Source organism: Triticum urartu, chromosome 5 (genome assembly GCF_003073215.2).
Source record: "Triticum urartu cultivar G1812 chromosome 5, Tu2.1, whole genome shotgun sequence".
Taxonomy (NCBI): Eukaryota; Viridiplantae; Streptophyta; class Magnoliopsida; order Poales; family Poaceae; genus Triticum; species Triticum urartu.
Window position 1 is genome coordinate 512,621,104 of NC_053026.1, and position 14,391 is coordinate 512,635,494.

Genomic DNA, 14,391 nt, shown 5'->3' on the forward strand with positions numbered 1-14,391 from the left:
ACCAACACCCCAACGGACAGAAGCGGACATGGACAAACTCATTGACATCCCAAAAAGATAAAATTCGGCCAAACCGGACGTCCACTTGAGGTTGTGCAGTGAAGTTGGCCTTAGGATGCTCGGCATGATGCATGCTGCTGCGAGCCCTGAAGTCATCTCGGGTGCACGCAGTAAGCACTGTAGTTAGCCGTGCGAGTGGGCAGAAGAACGAATTTTGCAAGGGCATGACAGAGTTTATCCACTCTTATCACCATGTAGTAAACTAAAAACTAGCATGGTTACCAATAAGCTACGTACATTCCCTCGCAAAAAAAGAAATAAATAAAATACGTACATCTTCCAGGGAAAAAAGTGGGCACTGGGTGGTGATAGCTCCATCTATGGCCTGGACCGAAAGTTCTCTTCCAAAAGTTCAGATGCAACAAAACGATTGAACAAAAAAGCGAAGGCACAGCCCGAACTGGAATGGATGACAAAGATGGCCACACGTTCTGCCCTGCCCGCGTCTCCCTCCTCGAACTGGATAGGAACAGGATAACACCGGCTTGATCAGCAGCTCGCCCTGTAGGAGGATATCACATGCTGAAGAGGTTGCCGTTCGAGCTGGCCCCGGGCAATCCACGACGGCGACGCCGAATGCTTGCACCCCTGCAGTCTGCAGAGATGGCTTGCAAATTGCAACTGACTGACAATGAATAAGCTAGTAATCTTGGCTTGTTTTATCAGCAAACCCACACATAACCTTTCCATGTACCACTCACTACTGAACTATCCAATACCAAGTTGCTTCTACTAATGAGCAATATCAAACAGAATTACAGAAAGTGGCCGCCGGATGATAGCTCCGTCTGCGGCCTGGACCAAAAGTTCTTCCCACAAAGAATATATAAAAAATCGCCCGTCCCGACCAGATTGATGTGCGCATGCATGCCACTCGCGATTCTAAAAAAAAAACAAAAAAACACACGGCCTTCGGACCCCTCGATTTCTCTCCTTCGTTCTCCTCTCCAGTTGGATAATAATGTTTCATTTTTTGTTAGGGGAGGCGTAGGCTGCCAGTGGCAATGTTGTCCCGTATCAGGCCCACGATACCCAGCAGCCCACGCGCGAGCGGAGAGGCGGCCCACGCTCGCTTGCCCGTCCTGCCCGTGAGGTACGTCGGTTCTCGGTTGGCTTCCTGGTGGTGCGATTAGTCCCACCTCGCTCGCGGAGGGGGGTGGGAGGGGGCGAGCCGGGTATAAGAAGGGGTTGAGGGCGGACGGGAGAAGGCATCTTTGCGCTTGGGGCAATGACGCAGCTAGTGAGGTTATACCGAGGCGCGTCAATTGCTGGTTGAAAACTATTTCCAAACCCCCTCTTTGGCCCTCATGGGCCACTGAGAATTTCTGAAAGGGCTCCCTCTCTTCGGAGAGGGGAAAGCCCTACAAATCTAATTCAAATTTTGCTTTATTTTGGCCTGATTGAACTTTGCAATACACATGATTCTTAAATTTCGATATGGCCATAGGATTTTTTTTGTTTACGTCAATACTCTTTTTAGCGAGCAGTCGTCAGATACGTACGCTCAGGAAACCGCTTCCCCATCTAAATGAGAACCCGCTTCCCCTGCTGTGTTGGCGTAATACCCGTTACCAGCATACGCATCTCCAGCGACGCCAAATTCCCCAAAAGTTCTTCCCTTTCGCGCCTCCTCCGCACCATGCCGCCGCCGTCGGTGGCGCGGCAGGTGGCGGAGATTGCGGCGGAGCCCGACCGCGCGGCCGCGTACGCGCGCCTCCTCCACCTGCAGCGCGCGTGCGCCGATGACCCCTCCGCCGCGGCCGACCTCGCGGCGGCCTCCCCCTCCGCCCTGCTCCCGCTCCTCCTCCGCGACGCCGCCGAAGATGACGAGGCCGTAGCCGCCTCCGCACTCAAGTGCCTCGGCTTCGCGCTCTACCACCCCGTCCTCGTCTCCACCATCCCAGGTAGTAGCACCTCCTGGTAGCCCCCATCTCGGGCGACCACCATGTTCTTCTGACAATCTGGCTTCTGTCAGTCCATGCCTTGCACGGCTGTAGGTTTACCTCCCAGTCTTCCACTAATACTGTATGGTTAATAAGCCATTGTCTCAGATCCATTTTCCCATCATCTAGCAGTTTCATGCTCACACATTGGCCTTTCAATGAGAGCTGGTAGTCTACATTTTCTTAGGAAAACGTAGAAAAATTTCATTTCATGGCAGGTACTCTGAGTACACATTCTAGAAGTTGGAGCTGATACATTTTTTGTTTTGACAGTTCATGAGTTTCTACAATTAAAGAGCCTGTCCCTTTTGCTATTTTAAATCACTATCCGTTGCTATCTCTTGTTTTTTTGATTACGCTCTGAACCGATTAATGTGCTCAGTTGCTCAGGCATGCCCTTGAATCATGAAGTCACTTTGTATACAGCATGGCTCCGGGCCTTTCATCTAAAAAGATCATCAAATTACCTGTTGGTTTGAAGGAACAGTTATAATATCTATTTTTCTTACCCTGCAGGACAGTTGGCTCAATTGGTATTGGCTACTTTGGTTCGGCTGGTCATGACCACCAAGATGAAGGTTTGTTCTGCTCACCATTTTTTGTTCTTCTTTTGTTCAGTTTTACTGTGGAGTAATTGAGTTCCTATTTCTTCTGTTAATTTGTTGTTACAGGCTATTTGTAATCTTGCAGTCTGGTGCATTTCTGTTCAACAATTGGAGGCTTCGGTGGTAGAGGATGGAGTAACTCCCTTGCTCAATGCTATTGTTTATGCCCTTGACAATCCATTTGGTTCTTTGTCTACAACATTTGAGGCTGTTCAGGTTATCTTCCCACTTAAACTGCGTTCTATTGCATTACCTCTGTTTTGTTTGGTGAACTAAGTAATTAATCTCATAGTATGCCTATCTCTGTTTTGTTGAACAGAGTAATTAATCTCATAGTATGTTTCTTATAGCAATAAAACAGTTCATGTGAATGATTTCTTTGCAGCATAATGTCGCCAGTAACCAACATAGTTGGCATCTTTTTACAATTGTTGTAACTGAAGGGGTTTACCTCCAGCCCTGCAAGACATTTGAGACAGGCTCAAGTGTTAAGACTGCCGTATTAAGATACATTTTTTCTTATGAAAACAGTTTAAGTTACTAATTAATATATATGCCCACTCTCTTGCTAATGAACTTTGAGTGAATCTGTTTAATTCTATTATCACTTATAATTGCAATGGCAACACTCTTCCTTCAGAAGTATGTTAATTTACTAAAATATCTCGGTAATTATTAGAGTTCATTGCTCTTATATTTCATGTCTTCATCAGGAGGAAAAACAAATTGTTCATAGATGATGTCATTAGATTTTTTCCATGCCTCACTAGTTTATTTTATGTTGCCGCACCAGCTAGAAAATCATCCAAGTCGGAGGGTTTTACCTTTTAGTATGAGCACTTTTGGCACAAGTGTGAAGCACACACTTGATTCTTGTTCCTTTTTTGTGGTTTAATGTTTTACCCGCTAGTAATACTTGAACTAAGGCCGTCTTTGAAAACTCTTTCTCAAGGCTACCATGAAACTTGCTAGTCAATATCCAAAAGGAATGAGAGACCAATCAAGCATATGGGTTCCCCCAATATACCGAAGACTCTTAAGTGCTGACAAGCCGGAAAGGGATATGTCTGAAAGATGCCTCATTAAGGTGTCATCAGTTATTTTACCTCCTCAATCTCCTCTTTCCAAGGTAATTGAATAATGACTACTATAATGATTTGGAATTAGATGTTTCTAACTGCTGACATTAGTTTCCTCATTGCGAACTATAGTACCCAGATTGTGTCTTTATAACTGTAAGTCAGGTATCACAGACTTAATTGCCACTAAGCACTTGGCTGTTAACTGTTGAAAATGTTTTGGATCGAGTCTGTTACTGAATACAAATATGCTGTGGGAGCTTCATAGAAAAACAGAAGTCAACATTTGCTTTTCTGTGTAGCACTGAAATGGCCTGCAGTTTTATTTAGTTTGATATGATTATAGAAATCATTTAAGAAAGCAGACTGAAAGTTACAACAGATTAACCTAGGCCAGTTTATATCTGGCACAGTACAATAATGCTTCTCAGTTACATTAATGTTTGTGCTATATTTGAAATGTAGTATTTTCACATCGTTTTGTGATTCCGAGATGTTTATCGTTAAATGATTTAGTCATCTCCTACTACTTCCCCTGTTGCAATGATCCTTGTGTTATTACACAGTTATTTACCAACCTCTTATTGTACCGTTTTACTTGCTAGTGTAATATAAAATTCCAATTTCAAATCCTTCATGTATCGACAGTCCCTCATTTGAGTTTTACTTTGTGCTTGCTGTGCAGGAAGTAGCTTTGGACCTTGAGCAAAAGCTACTCTCTTCTGTGCTTGATATGCTCAATGACCCTTCAAAGAAAATTCAAGCAGTAAAGTCATGGGGATGGTTCATATCCTTACTTGGCGCACGTGCAGCGAGCACTAGACCTCTACTTAACAAAATGCTTAAGGTCCCTGAGCAATTATTTACTGATCCTGATCCTCAAGTTCAGATAACCACAATGGTGAGTTAAACTCTTTCCTCAAGTACAGTTGTTTTCTTTTAAGACAAATATATTCCAATATAATATGATGATATTTTCAGAATTGCAGGTTACCTGGACAAATTTGGTGGATGCATTTTTTGGGCCACAGGCTTTAGAAAATATGGATCAGGGGACAGTGATGTCTCCTATTGAACCCAGAGCACATGCTAGTGCTCAGATGAAAAAGATAAGGCTAATTATGATGCCTTTATGTGGAGTTCTGTCAAGAAGTCATAATATTGCTTTAAGTTCCTCCTGCTTGAGCACATGGCATTACCTTTTATATAAGCTTGGTGATTCGATTAACCATTTATCCATTCTAGAGGCTGCTTTTGGGCCAGTACTCAAGATAATTTTCTCCACTAGACTTGATAATCAGAACAAGCCACTGTGGTCATTTTGCATCAATCTGTTTCATGACTTTATTTCAGTAAGAGTTAGGCATTTGATCTCACCCGAAGATAATGTGTGTGTTCCACTGAATCAGAACTTGCTATCCCAAACTTGTACGCATCTCAAGGTCTTGTTTGATGTTCATCAAATCAAATGGTTACCATGGGATGTTACCAGCTTTGATTTTCAGTTGGAGATCCTTGGCTCAATTGTGAATCCAGAACTACTTCATAACATGACTGCTGACATGGCCGTAACTATTATGGACTCCACAACACAAACTTTCAGGTTGCTTCTACAGGGAGTTCGAGTTCAGTGTAACTCAAAGCTTGCTGATGACAATGCCATGATATGCATTACTAAGGCATGCAAGTTTGTAAAGGAGGTGTTTCTGGATATGGTAGGAAAGCAAAAGAGTAACAGTTCCACACTGTTGGTACAGTTTTGTCTTCAGTTTGTGAAGTGTACTGTAGAGGAACTGGATAATTCTCTGTTGGCTTCTGGAAAGTATGAGTTATGCTTAGACATCGAACAAATAAAGGAGATTGAATATGCAGAATGCAGTCCGAAGCTATCTCATCCAAGAATCAGGCCACTTGCTTACCTGGAGTTGGTTTCTCCAGCAGTTTACTTGACTGCACTATCTCTGTCAATCGTAGCTCAGTTTACTGGAGAATTGTCACCTGGAGATGCCGAGCAATTGGCTTCAATTATCTGTCCACCTGATCTACTGGGGAACTTTCATGTTGTCGTTGCTTTTTTGTATATGCAGATCATGCGTCCAGTAGATAGTCGGCTAAGAATAAAATGGTTGGTGGTGTGGAACAAAGTGTCAAAGCGCTTGAATGAGCAAATGATGTCTTACTTGAAGGTTGGCTGTGGTGCAAGTGGCCATGATGTACTCTGTCAGTTCTTCTGTTACCCATTTTTTGCTCTTGTATCCCCTGGGAGTATATCTGCTCATTGGAATGCTGAAAATAGTTCCGAAGGTTACCTTAACATGACACAAGACTTGGAGGTGGAGCTGGTTATCGAGGTTTATCGATCCTTTTGTACAAACTCCAGTTATTGTTCAGAGCCTGCTTACATGGTTTTCCTAGAGCACTTTTTTGAATATTTGATCCACATAATTGATGAAAACATGTCCCCAATCCAAGCCAATCTCAAGTATTGCTTAGAGAAGAAGTTTAAAAACATTACTATCCTATCTGTTCTTGGCAACGTAGTTATTGGACTACTAGAGAATGCCCAAATTTTTACCTATGCTAACAAAGAGATAGAAGTAACGACAAATGAGGAGCCTGCTGGATCCAAAGGACCTAACCTTATGTTGACTTGCTTGAAGCTTGGTAACAGGTGTGTTGAATTTCATTTCTAGATGAAACGCGTCTAGATTATCCTGCCCACCTTAAGAAGATGCCAAGCATGGCCAATGATTTGAAGATATTACAGTAATCTCTAATCATTTTTTGTTATATATGTGCAGGTTTATGAAGCTATCAGGTCTTGCTTTCAAAGAAAATCCAGCTGCACGACACCAAGTCACAAGCAGGTAAGTAGCCAGATTCACAAAATTGCAGATTAATTTCGATAGCAGCACGCTGCACTTAATTCTGTTTACATCTCTGCCTTCTGTTATGCTTCAGGTATTTCTCATCTTTATCTGATTTTGTTGGACATCTTACATCGATGAAAGACATTCTTCTACTCTTTGAGGTTTGTGCCATCTCCCCAGTCTCGAAGGGCATCATCTTCATATGTGTTAAACTGTTAATACAAGCATATACTTTGTGTGAAATGCTAACTGCATGATAAACATCACATCATCCGTGCAGATAATTGGGGATCAATTTACTGAATGGCTCACCTTATCTAGCACATCGTGCGGCATAATACATCAAGGAGAAACCATTGACCAGCTTGAGAAACTCTGGCTCAACACTGTCACGTGCCTGACGACGAGCCGACTCATCAGCGACTGCTCCTTCCTTGGAAAGCATCATCTGCTTCTCCAAGTGGCGGTTGACCACCCACACGGCCCCATTTCAGCTGCAACCACGGCAATCTGGAGATCACCAGGATCCAGCAACGCAGGCTTGCGGCACGCTGGACGTCGGTCAGTTTCCAAGGCAGATGAGCTGTCTCTAGACAGATCAGGGAAGGATCATAACTGTGCTAGCGACGCCGAGAGGGCCTTCGTGCTCGAAGAACTCAACATCTCGAGGATGTCCGTGGCGCCAATGTTGTTGGGTAGAGGAACCGGCACGTCAAACACGACTGATCGTGCCCCGAAGAACCGTGAGTCGCTCAGGGTCTCTGCCGGTCTGGGGAGGAAGAGGCTGAAGATTATGAGGTACTCAGGCAAGGGGAAGGGACCCGGCAAAGTTACCGACGCCTCCTTCTCGCCAGGCTGGGCGGAAGGTGAAGTTTGCAGGAAACCAGAACTTATATTGGAAATGCTCAAGAGGAAGAGATAGTAGCTTGAACCCATCCCCATGTATGTATGCCATGGTTGTGTACTTGTATATGTATCTAAGTGAAGCCTACGCCGGACCTCCATTAGGAAAATAGTGTACGCCTGACAAGAAGTGATGCCAAGACATCACTGCACTTTACGCCATCACCCAGCCAGCAGGGTGAGGAGTGATGCCGTCTCCAACCTGCATGCCAGCTTCGCAGTGTCTGCTCTCCATTCGTCAGAATCATCAGCGCCAGTCAGGGTTGAAACATCATCCTCACGTGTCGATTCAAATTCAGCATCATTTTCCAGTGACTTCAATTTTTTTGCATGCTTCACTTTTTGTTATTTGCTGAATTTGTTTTTCTCATAGCTCCCTGAGCGAGATTGATTTGAAACTGAAATTTTACATGTTTGCAGAACATCAAACTGTCCAACACACTGAGCATCATCACCAGTCAGGGTTGAAACTGAAATTTTACATGCTTCAGAATTTTGAAAGATCGTTTCCACCAGATAGTTTCTCTTGACTTGTGAGCAGTTATCAGTTGCTACTTGCAATTGATACCCAAAAAACTAAGCGTTTGGAGCTAGGAGTTATCTAAGCATTTCAGAACTGATACTCATCAGATGTGTAGGAGTTATCTAAGCATTTCAGAACTGATACTCATCAGATATGACCATGAAACATTTCATAACTGTAATATCACGAAGCATCATCCAGGTATAAAAACATAACTTGACCACATCCAGGGGCCATACATCATATAACGAGACTGAAAAGTTCAACAAGTACGAGCAGAAAGCTAAGCGTCTGGGAAATAGTAGGAACGAAAAACTAGGAATTTATTAAGCTGACTGGCATCTGGAAATAGGAAGCTGGAGTTGAATGTGCCAAAGCACTCTAGTTTGATGGGCTTCCTGGACCACTTGAGGATCCATTCGGAGAATCACTCGGTTCAGTTCCACTGGCCACATCCTGCTTGATGTCCTCTTTTTCATCAGCTGCAAACCTTCCAATGATCACCTGCGCGTCAGCACATCAAAATGCAAACCATTAGGAGAAAGCACAAGGTTCTCAATTGCATTATATGTATGTTTTCGTGAAACGATGCTATTTCCCAAACAAGCTATGTACCATATAAAGAAGCACATCATGATTTTCAGTATGAATATTAATATGTATACAATGTAACTCATTTGGCAGCAGACATTTTGTTTTCGAAACGCAGGAAGCACATATAGACTTAATAAATACTTAGTTAAACAAACAGAGCAAGATACAATGGAAGCTATTGGTATATATGGAACGAAGATCTTGGTTGTTCTTTTGGTAATCTGCTATTGGTATATTATATATATGGAGCAAGATGCAAGTGAAAGATGGTAACCTGAACAGATGATGCTGCAATCAGAGGTCCTGCTAACCCACCGCCGAAGATGCGGCCATCAGCATCGACAAGCGAAATGGCGAACCCACCCTTTAGAGAGCTCACTCCATCAGTTTTTGACGGCAGATACGAGCCGGTCATGGAGACAATGTCAAAACAACCCTGCATATTACGTACATGCTAAGGATTAGATATTGTTTAGAGTTGGTAACAAATCTAGAGTCCAAACAATGATGTTTCATTTTTGGACGACCAGAACTACACAACGCTATGTTTCCCCTTGCGATATTCTCTATGCTGGTAAAGGAAACAATTAGACAATCTCTCTACCTACTATCTCACATTTCATTTTGCTTTTATAATTCTCTTAATTTGGTTGGAGCTGAACTTTTATTTTGAAAACATACCAGAAAAAAGGGATTTCTAGTGTACAGATTCAAGCTAAAACAATAGAGCAAACCTTATGCATAACTGTTTCAAGCGGAGAAGCTGGTTGATGCAGTGTCACATTGGATACGGCGCCCTCGGCAGACATGATAAAAACTGCCCAACCATTCCCACCATACGACTTGACTTCCATTGCCACATCCTGAAACCAGGGGTTCCTTATTAGAATCTTACAATACATGCATAATATGGGGTGGAATAGAGAACTTATGGAAAAGATGCGAAGGGCAATAAAAAAGGGGAAAAGAGAGGGACAACACTAAGCTCTCTTCAACATATTGTAGGATGGATATAGACATAACCGGTTGAAAAAATGTGCTGAATAATAAATCAAGAAAGAGCCAAATGTTATCTCCAAATTTTACACCAAATAAGCATTGCTATCCCGATATTTTTTCTCCGCTTCTAGCCCGAGTCCGATCTAGATCCGGTCGTTATCCACTTCGAATCCGAAAAAATAAGTATGGTAAAGGGTATGGGGAAATCATTAATAATCCGATCCGATCCGTTTACACCCCATCTGCCCAGAGCTAAAGCGTCCCTCCCGCTTAAAAAAATATATCAAGTGCAAGTCATTTCAATATACATATGTACAACGCACATAGCGTTAAGTAGAGGCAACTTTGCTCATTTTTTTCCTAATATTTAACACTAAATGCATCCACAAAATAAACTTTATTTTTTTTAAAAGGAACCACTTCATTTGGATATTCTAACATCTAGTATCCAGATATACTACGACGAAATATTAATAGAGCACTGAATGTCTCTAGGAGCATTATAAGAGTAGGAAAATTTACCTGTCCACCTTTAACTATGATGATTTGAGGAACTATTACAGTCCCACATGGCTCTGCCAGATAAAAAAATCCATTTCAAATTAGAATTTTTGGGAAATATATTGTAATTAATGCTGGCGAACTGATGACAGCACTCATGTGCATGCGCCTATAAACAGTACTACATGATCTGAAATAAACTAACATCCTAGAAATATAATTTCAAAGCTTCAGGGAATACGACGAACGTGTTGCAGGAGTAGGAAGAGCTACCTTGTTCAGCATCGGCCAGGCGGGCGTCGACGGTGGGCTGTGGCTGTGGATGAAGTGGACTCTTGTGCATCCCATCGCCATAGGCCGCCTTGCCCGCACCCGCCGGGATGGCTCCTCCTCCTTCCATTGCCTCACGAGCACAACACACACACACTGACACAAACAGAAGAAACCCTCACTTGTTTTACTGGTAACTCGATGCCTGAAAATGCACAAACCCAGGGCTTTTTATAGGGCAGTGGGTGGGATGTGATTTGGACGTGGGTGCCTTTAGATTCATTAATTACTTGCTTCCTTTTGGTTCTCAGAGGATGTATTTTTTGGAAATTTCTTGATTGGTCACTTTGGATGTGTTCAGAACTTCAGATGATGAGCTAGGTTATTTTCTTCCTATTTTACGGATTTTCAAATGAAACCATGGCAGAACTATAAATGTAAAATCTAAAGTTGACAAAACAATTAATGAAACTACAAAGATAGCGCATCAGTATAAATGAAATCCCAAAGATGGAAAACAATAAATGAAAATCCAAAGATAAGCTTATCTTTGGATTCTCATTCATTGTTTGTCATATTTAGATTTTCATTTATTACTTGCTATCTTTGGATTTTGATTTATTGCTACGCCATTTTTGGATTTCATTTATGTTGTGCGATCTTTGGACTTTTCATTTATTATTATGCCAAATTTGGATTTTCATTTATTATTATGACATTTTTTGGATTTTTAATTGTTGTTATGGACTTCGGATTTTTATGGGCATTCCTCCGCTCGACTCTACCAGTTGCTATCTTTTCAAGTGGGCCATGTTTGGATTTACAATGCGTGAATGATATGTTAGAGGGGTGGGTTTACCATCCACTCAAGCCGACTTTATACATGACATGGTTTATGTTCGGAATGATCAGAATTTTTCATAGAAACCGTGCATCTTCATTACCAACTAACAAGCGCACACAAAAACACACTAACGACTACTAGAGACCGAGAGAAGGCATGCGAATTGGATTTTTTTCCAGGAAAGCCCCCAAAAAATAGAAAAATAATATCAGGTGCTTTAGGGGTCGTTGCACACACCACAAGTCCACAACCATGGTTTGCCACCAACCTCAATCACCATCGAGGTGCTCATTGGAAGAGAAGCCAAGCCTCCACTGCCGAAACTGAGGAAGTGCCATCGCTAGAGAGGATTTGAAAGACGAAGAATACACACATTGCAAGTATTGAGGCACATTGGTTGTGGAACAATCCCGCGTTGACTTGGGCTTAGATCTATCTATATATCAACCCAATGATATTCTGGAAGAACGGTAGATCTGCCAACTTTGAACCACCACCGCTCCAAAGCCACTATTGATTTCCTCTCGGTTGCTTGCCTCCGAGAGGCAACAACTTCCATCAATAAACTGAAAAACAAATCTCGCTACCTAACGGAACGATGAGCCTACTAGGACACCAGATCTTTGAAGTCACCATGGCAAGGAAGAACTAGGGAAAGATTATTAAACCACTAGAGAAACATATTTCCCCCACCCATCGTGGGAGCGGTGGGCGCGCGAGGGGGGGGGGAGAGGGAAATAAAGACTCGAAAACATAAGAATTGGATCGGGTAGGTGTTCTAATGCTAGAAAAAACTACTCCATCGGCCTATTCCATTTATGCTTCATCAATGACCTTACTCTTCATTACCTCCATGACAGGTCGTTGCAATATTCCACAATACAAATAAAGAGATGCAAAAGAGTAAGGATCTCACCAAGTTTATAGTGTTGTCGAAGAGATTGGAGGTGACACCCTTCGTTAATTCCGTAATATGATCATTGGTGATATGATCCGCCATGAGATTAGCAATCTTGGAATCAAATATCTAATCATTGAGTTGATCCACCATGCGCTTGCCCGCCTTGAACTCAACAATTTGATTGCAGAGACAATTTTTTATGTGCTTGTCCACCTTGTGCTCGCAACCATTGTGACGGGTGGATCTATGTTGTACTGACATAGTTAAACTAGGAGAGTGGATTCTTTTGAGATGCAAGGAAGAAGTGACTTCATCGGAACTTAGATAGGGATGGAGGTGGTGTCGGAATCGAGATTGAAAGTGGAGAACGGGAGGTTTGTGGCGAGACATTAGGGGCGGGGGCGGCGGGGGGGGGGGGGGGTTTGGGGGGACAGTTTGGGGTGGGGGGGGGGGGGGGGGGGGGGGGGGGGGGGGGAGTTTTGAGGGAACATTTAGGGTTGAGGGGAGCGGCGAGTCTTTTATAATACTTGGTATGCGGTGGCCCCACCTAGAATAAGGCGACGAAGAATTATGTGTCGGCTACATTGTTGAGAAAACAGTATGACATGGCAGTAAGGTGGAATCTGACATGAGTTCTTCTTTTAATTTTTCGACGGGTAGTCTGGTCCAGCTTGCGTCATATGCATGATAAGCTTTATGATCCTAGGGAACATATGACCCAACCATTAGAAGTGGATGATGATGGTGGGGATTGCAGACTGGGAGGGGAGTATAAGATAATAATTGCGAGATGGGCGATCTAGTGACACCAGTTCACACTAATTTTCTTTGGATGGCAATGGTTGGAGTGTTATATTTTGTTAAGATAGATGTGATATGGTAAGCTTTTCATTTCGACACCAAGAGTTTACCATTTCGAATGGGAAAATTAACATTCTTTGAAAGACTTCGGAATCTATCTATTAAACTCATTTGAGAGCTAAATCAAACATGCCGAGTTGATATAAGTTGTTGAGAAAATGTAACATCCCAAAAAATTCCAAAATTTGAAATGTTATGAATTATTAATAAGTTGATTTTCTCTAAGTTTTAGAACGTTTTAGAGGACTTTTTGAAACTTTCTAAGGAGTAGATGAACATGGCTCTGTTATATATCCTTGATGAGAGGTTTACAACCAAGTTCCAACGAATGAGTTCGCCCTCATTAAATATTCTATGCTTGATCAAATAGTTAACATTGGACAATGAAGACAACATAATGGGTTTTGTTTGTCTATATTCACATAGAAGTTATATTGTCACGTATCCTCTAACATGTGGTGCTTGCTCATAATCTTTTGCTAGCCAAAATTCGTAATAAGTAGAGATACTACTTGTGCATCCAAAATCTCTTGAACCTAGTTTATTGCCATGAGAGTCCACTATATCTATCTATGGATTGAATAAGATCCTTCAAGTAAGTTATCATCAGTGCAAAAGATAATAAAAATTGCTCCTAAATATGTATGATCTTTTATTGTAAGAGAAAATAAGCTTTGTACGATCTGCTGATGGTAAAGAAATAAAAGCGACAGACTGCATAATAAAGGTTGCTATCACAATGTGCAATATAAAGTAACGTTCCTTTACATTAAGAGCTTGCACATCAAAAAAAGAAAAAGCGCATGACAACCTCTGCTTCCGCTGCAAAGGTCATATCTTTTATTTTTCTGTATGCAAGAGTCAATACCGTTCATCTCTATTCTGTTTTATTTTTTTCTCTTGGCAATCGTCATGTGATGGGGAAAGATCCAGGCACATATATCCAGTTGGATGTAGGTGATCATGAGTTATTATTGTTGACATTACCCTTGAGGTAAATGAGTTGGAAGGTGAAACTATAAACCCCCATCTTCATATGTGTCTGGCTGAAACTTTTGTTGAATAAATATGTCGTGAGTGCCGACAATTGTAGAAGACTAAATGATATTTGAGCATGTGAACTTGCTAATCAAAGCTCTTACATAAACTCTTTCTGATAATGTAAATTGCAAATGTTTCAATGGCGGAGTTCATAGTTTATTAGTTTTCAGCGAAGTTTATGGTACAAACTTTATGTTGTGAATGAATTGTCACTCGATCATGAGAAGTTTTATGATGATATATTGTTGTTATGATAATTATCATGATGCTTTCAGGTCCTTTTTTGTTTTATCGACACCTCTCTCTGTAAATATGTGGTTATGATGATTATCGATTTCGGCTTTCGCTTGAGGACAATGAGGTCTAAGCTTGGGGGAGTCGATACGTCCATTTTGCA

The 14,391-nt window shown here is 41.9% G+C and overlaps 2 protein-coding genes and 1 non-coding gene across 5 annotated transcripts; 2 read left to right on the forward strand and 1 right to left on the reverse strand.

The window, feature by feature from the left end:
* Positions 1–880: 880 nt before the first annotated feature.
* LOC125510239 lies at positions 881–7,871 on the forward strand. Of its 3 annotated transcripts, none has more exons than XM_048675363.1 (9): positions 881–1,153; positions 2,520–2,581; positions 2,694–2,824; positions 3,561–3,737; positions 4,373–4,588; positions 4,677–6,358; positions 6,489–6,554; positions 6,649–6,718; positions 6,838–7,871. In XM_048675363.1, exons 1-9 carry the CDS (start codon positions 1,065–1,067, stop codon positions 7,477–7,479), a joined length of 3,135 nt encoding a protein of 1,044 aa, XP_048531320.1. In that variant the 5' UTR covers positions 881–1,064; the 3' UTR covers positions 7,480–7,871. The 3 variants fall into 3 exon arrangements, with proteins under 3 accessions (XP_048531320.1, XP_048531321.1, XP_048531318.1); XM_048675364.1 differs by having other exon boundaries at positions 1,135–1,153; positions 2,675–2,824; XM_048675361.1 differs by lacking the exon at positions 881–1,153 and adding an exon at positions 1,258–1,964 and having other exon boundaries at positions 2,675–2,824.
* Positions 1,271–1,421, forward strand: LOC125511696. The gene has a single exon (XR_007285059.1). It is a non-coding gene; the product is annotated as a U4 spliceosomal RNA (small nuclear RNA).
* A 316-nt stretch (positions 7,872–8,187) lies between the features above and the next one.
* Positions 8,188–10,539, reverse strand: LOC125510240 (AT-hook motif nuclear-localized protein 4-like). Its single transcript, XM_048675365.1, has 5 exons — positions 10,351–10,539; positions 10,099–10,151; positions 9,312–9,440; positions 8,852–9,013; positions 8,188–8,487 (listed from the first exon to the last, which is right to left on the reverse strand). The coding sequence occupies exons 1-5, from the start codon at positions 10,475–10,477 to the stop codon at positions 8,365–8,367; spliced, it is 594 nt and encodes a 197-aa protein (XP_048531322.1). The 5' UTR covers positions 10,478–10,539; the 3' UTR covers positions 8,188–8,364.
* Positions 10,540–14,391: the final 3,852 nt, after the last annotated feature.